Here is a 5,735-nt window from a genome sequence, read left to right on the forward strand (position 1 = left end):
ACTGACATGCTGGTAGAGGCACAGCACACACAGCCCATTAGTTTTAATTAGCTCCATCTTTTCAGTCTCATCTTTTGGCTTCATGCTAACAAAATCTGGCCGCACCACATATGATATAAACCTGAAGCTTTGTGAACTATTGTTAGGGTACCAGGCAAAGCGAGTGCGGAAATGGCAGAGCCAAGATGTGGAGGTGTTGGTATCGACCAGTGATGTCAGCACGCTGGAGGGAGCCGAGCGACTCATCACAGAGGCCTGTGAGCTGGGCCCAGTGGGCGGCGTCTTCCACCTAGCCATGGTAACTCACCAAGCCATTGCATCATCAGTCCCCCTGAGCTTTGTCCATTTTCACACACAGACAAAATTCAAAACTCTCAAGGTTAGGTAGCAGATACGCTTTACTGCTATGTTGTGCTTCCTGCTGCAAGTGGACATGGTCAGTTTGTCTTAAGCAAGGATGGGACAGCTCAGAGAATAAGCCCCTGGTAATGGAAAGTGAAGTGAAACACAGTGTTCCTCTGTGAAACTTTTTTACATTTATTTTCATTTCTGCCTACAGTTTGCTGTTCACATGCATTATTTAAAATTGTTTGCAAATTTTTTGTTAGACAATTGGGGGAAAAAAAACAACAAATTTACAAATGAAGCAAGATTTTTCACAACTGCTGATTATTATTTGAACCTCAGTAATTTCAAATATTCAGGACAGTTTGCACAGCACAAGCTGAACACACATTTTGGTCTACTGAACACAGAAAAACGTATACATCACATGATCTGTGGTTTTTGGGCACAGATTTTCCCATCCCTGTGCAGTGTACTCATCAGAACAACATTCTTGCCTTTCTTTGGCACATAGTACACCGGGGACGTGTCAGCCATGTACACAAACTTAGAAGACTTCACAGGCCTGTCCTTTGTAATCAGTAGTTGAGGTGGGAGCTCAGACTTGTTTTTGCGAATAATTCCCACCATGGTCAGCTTCCTCTTCAGGAGCTCCTGTCCCACCTTGTGTGAGGTAAAAAAAATTGTCACATGTGATATTGTGTCCACTGAGCTTCTGAGTCAGGTCCAGGACAACTCTTATCCCTTGATTTATCTCTGAGGCTCCTCCGTCAGGTTTCCCTGTGTAGACTTGTAAGTTACAAGCATACGAGGTTGCGGCATCACAGGCAGCCCAGATCTTTATGCCATACTTTCATGGTTTGGATGGCATATAGTGCCTAAAGGGGCAGTGGCCCCTAAATGGCATCAGCTGCTCATCAATGGTGACATGAGGCCCAGAGTTGTAAAACGGGGGAGGAGGTGCACCCACTTGTCCCACACTGTCCTGATGGCAGCTAGCTTGTCTCTCTGCCGTCGAGCTGGTCTGTCATCTTGGTTATCAAAGTGGATAACCCTGGAAATTATTTGGAATTTTTCTAAAGACATTGTTGCCCGGAATATTTCTCTGCCAGTTTCTGCAGTCCACAGGCATTGTGTGGATTCCCCTTTGGACCTGAAAACTCCAGCAAGGAAAAGAAGCCCAAAGTATGCATGTAAAATGGTTTGGTCCATCTCCTTCATCTCTCTCCATAAACACGCCTTTCTTCTAAATTGGTGCAATCCAGAATAATGTTCTGGATGGAATCTGGCATCAAAAGTTCAAAAGCAGACTTGATGTTGTGGACATGGGTGACTGCCATTCTTGTTGGCCCTGGTTGCATAGAGATGTAAATGTTTGAAGTGGAGGGTCATAAAATCAAATACTTTTATGCTAAATTAATCAAGAGAAGTACAGTGGGTACGGAAAGTATTCAGACCCCCTTAAATTTTTCACTCTTTGTTATATTGCAGCCATATGCTAAAATCATTTAAGTTCATTTTTTTCATCATTAATGTACACACAGCACCCCATATTGACAGAAAAACACAGAATTTTTGACATTTTTGCAGATTTATTAAAAAAGAAAAACTGAAATATCACATGGTCATACGTATTCAGACCCTTTGCTTAGTATTTAGTAGAAGCACCCTTTTGAGCTAATACAGCCATGAGTTTTTTTGGGAATGATGCAACAAGTTTTTCACACCTGCATTTGGGGATCCTCTGCCATTCCTCCTTGCAGATCCTCTCCAGTTCTGTCAGGTTGGATGGTAAACGTTGGTGGACAGCCATTTTCAGGTCTCTCCAGAGATGCTCAATTGGGTTTAAGTCAGGGCTCTGGCTGGACCATTCAAGAACAGTCACGGAGTTATTGTGAAGCCGCTCCTTCGTTATTTTAGCTGTGTGCTTAGGGTCATCGTCATGTTGGAAGGTGAACCTTCGGCCCAGTCTGAGGTCCTGAGCACTCTGGAGAAGGTGTTCGTCCAGGATATCCCTGTACTTGGCCGCATTCATCCTTCCCTCGATTGCAACCAGTCGTCCGGTCCCTGCAGCTGAAAAACACCCCCATAGCATGATGCTGCCACCACCATGCTTCACCGTTGGGACTGTATTGGACAGGTGATGAGCAGTGCCTGGTTTTCTCCACACATACCGCTTAGAATTAAAGCCAAAAAGTTCTATCTTGGTCTCATCAGACCAGAGAATCTTATTTCTCACCATCTTGGAGTCCTTCAGGTGTTTTTTAGCAAACTCCATGCAGGCTTTCATGTGTCTTGCACTGAGGAGAGGCTTCCGTCGGGCCACTCTGCCATAAAGCCCCGACTGGTGGAGGGCTGCAGTGATGGTTGACTTTCTACAACTTTCTCCCATCTCCCGACTGCATCTCTGGAGCTCAGCCACAGTCATCTTTGGGTTCTTCTGTACCTCTCTCACCAAGGCTCTTCTCCCCCGATAGCTCAGTTTGGCCGGACGGCCAGCTCTAGGAAGGGTTCTGGTCGTCCCAAACGTCTTCCATTTAAGGATTATGGAGGCCACTGTGCTCTTAGGGAATCTTAAGTGCAGCAGAAATTTTTTTGTAACCTTGGCCAGATCTGTGCCTTGCCACAATTGTGTCTCTGAGCTCTTCAGGCAGTTCCTTTGACCTCATGATTCTCATTTGCTCTGACATGCAGTGTGAGCTGTAGGGTCTTATATAGACAGGTGTGTGGCTTTCCTAATCACGTCCAATCAGTATAATCAAACACAGCTGGACTCAAATGAAGGTGTAGAACCATCTCAGGGATGATCAGAAGAAATGGACAGCACCTAAGTTAAATATATGAGTCTGAATACTTATGACCATGTGATATTTCAGTTTTTCTTTTTTAATAAATCTGCAAAAATGTCAAATTCTGTGTTTTTCTGTCAATATGGGGTGCTGTGTGTAGATTGAGGGAAAAAATGAACCTAAATGATTTTAGCATATGGCTGCAATATAACAAAGAGTGAAAAATTTAAGGGGGTCTGAATACTTTCCGTACCCACTGTAAGTTGTTGAACTATTCAAGACTGTTCTGGCCACAATACAAATGCTAAGCTGTGGAGACAGCGGAATGTAAGAGCAAATGATTGCAACCGCAACTTTATTATGCCTGGGTGCAGTACACCCGAACACCCTCTGTGTAATGTAAATGCGTGCAGTCATTGAAGGTGTGTTCTGATATATTCTTCACACAAAATGAGCCAAGGCCATTGAGTTTGAGCCTGAAAAAATAATTATCTTTTTTCTTTAGATAAAAAGTGAAAACTGGTGACACACCCGAAATGTACACCAGGGTTAACCCTTATGTAATGTAATCTAACAAAGGTAAAGGGCAAATGTAAACATCTGTTGATTATTAGAGTTGATTATTACATAGTTTTAGATTAAAATTCTTTTGATTATGTTGAGTTACAAAGCCAAAAGATGCTGCGGGTGCAGGACACCCGTGAACACCACCGGTGTAAACTAAACATTAACAGTACACCTGGGTTAAATAATGCATTATTATATTATAGTATGCTTTTTTTGTTTATGCACTATTGAGACACACTCTGGCACTACTTCCCTGGCAGCACTGTATGCAGTATCCATACTCAGTTACAGCTGACCTCTGATCAAAATGTCATTATCAGGTACTGAAAGATGGCATGTTGGAGAACCTGACCCCTCAACTCTTCCTTGACGTTAACAAACCTAAATACGATGGCACTGTAAACCTGGACAAGTAAGACGTGCACTTAGTCATTCTCTTGAAATAAGGGAACTTTAATAACTTTGTGTCAACATCAAGAAAGAATCAAACGCTTCCATTCTCTCTCTCCAGAGTGACACGAAAGATGTGTCCAGACCTCAGCTACTTCGTGGCCTTCTCCTCAGTCAGCTGCGGCCGCGGCAACGCAGGCCAAAGTAACTACGGTTATGCCAACTCAGCCATGGAGCGCGTGTGTGAGAAGCGCCACTATGATGGCCTGCCTGGATTGGCAGTCCAGTGGGGTGCCATCGGCGATGTGGGCGTGGTGCTGGAGACCATGGGTGGCAATGATATGGTGATTGGCGGCACTCTGCCACAGCGCATTGCTTCCTGCATGGAGGTGCTCGACCGCTTCTTGTGCCAGCAGAGGCCAGTGATGTCCAGCTTTGTACTGGCAGAGAGAACAGTTGTGAAGAGCGAAGCAGGAAGCCAAAGAGACTTGGTGGATGCTGTAGTTCACATTCTGGGTAAGAACCAAGCTATGCAGAGTCAGTCTGATGTGGATGGTGGCACTGGTCTGGACCCATGTTGTGCCACTGCAATTTACATATAGCTGATTTAAGAAGTTTGTGAAGTGTCATCAGAAAACAGATCTAATATTTAGGAAATGCAGGGCTGTTGGTCACTCTGAAATATGACCTAAATGGAGAAAGTTTCAAAATGCTGTTTTTCAGTGTACTGATACAAAGGAGGCATATTCAGATGTCTAAGATGGTTACACATAAAAATGTATTACATAAACTAAAATGTAAAAACGCGACAATGCACAGCATGTGTCTTGTCACAATTGACCAAATTTAAGTTCTGAAAATACTGTGACCAAACAGTACCAGTATATTTAACAAGTTTGGTGGCCTGCTCACAAAAACATAAGGAAGTCATGTTCATGTATTTAACCTTGTTTGAGATAAGTTAACTGGTTTACTATTGAGTCCAGCAACAGGAATAAAGACATTTATTACACTTTAGTTAATAATTTTACCTGCACAATTATTGAAAGTGTTAACTGTCTGTCCCACAGTAAAACAGTTATTTGTGTTTAAAATTTGTTCTTTCAAAAACCATAAGGCGAGACTGTGATTTTCTAAGAAGTTCCCTTTATGGGGAACAGTTGAACCGACAGTGGTGCGGTCGTGGGGCGACAGTATTGCGGTGGGTAGAGCAGTCGTCTCCCAACTGGAAGGTTGAAGGGTCGTATCTCGGTGCCTGCAGTCCACATGTCGAAGTGTCCTTGGGCAAGACACTGAACCCCCAAGTTATTTGTGATGGCGGCGCGTATGCAGGCAGCGGCGTGGGGCCCTCGGCTCCAAACAAAAATTCGTTGTACATGTTACAGTGTTTATAATAACAATAAAATAAAGCTGCTTCTTGTTCTTTATTTAATACCAAATGACTCTGAGAAGGCAGAGATAGATATTTGAATTAATCGAGTTCAGGTGTTGGGTAGTGTTTAATCTAGCCACAGGGGTTGCAAGCCAGTGACCTCTGTGCTGGTCCCAATCCCGGATAAATAGAGAGGGTTGCGTCAGGAAGGGCATCCGGCATAAAAACATGCCAAATTTAAACATGCGAATCATCAGTGCGAATTCCATACC

The 5,735-nt window shown here is 43.6% G+C and overlaps 1 protein-coding gene across 4 annotated transcripts in view; it reads left to right on the forward strand.

Annotated features, from left to right (window-relative positions):
* The window catches only part of fasn (fatty acid synthase), an 84,283-nt gene that overhangs the window by 71,319 nt on the left and 7,229 nt on the right, over positions 1–5,735 (forward strand). For all 4 annotated transcript variants that reach the window (XM_020608886.1, XM_020608884.1, XM_020608885.1 and 1 more), the window contains 3 exons: positions 147–298; positions 4,022–4,113; positions 4,213–4,607. In XM_020608886.1, the coding sequence (XP_020464542.1) occupies positions 147–298; positions 4,022–4,113; positions 4,213–4,607 (639 nt within the window). The remainder of the gene's footprint in view (positions 1–146; positions 299–4,021; positions 4,114–4,212; positions 4,608–5,735) is intronic.

This window comes from Monopterus albus, unplaced genomic scaffold (genome assembly GCF_001952655.1).
Source record: "Monopterus albus unplaced genomic scaffold, M_albus_1.0 scaffold96.1, whole genome shotgun sequence".
NCBI classification, from domain to species: Eukaryota; Metazoa; Chordata; class Actinopteri; order Synbranchiformes; family Synbranchidae; genus Monopterus; species Monopterus albus.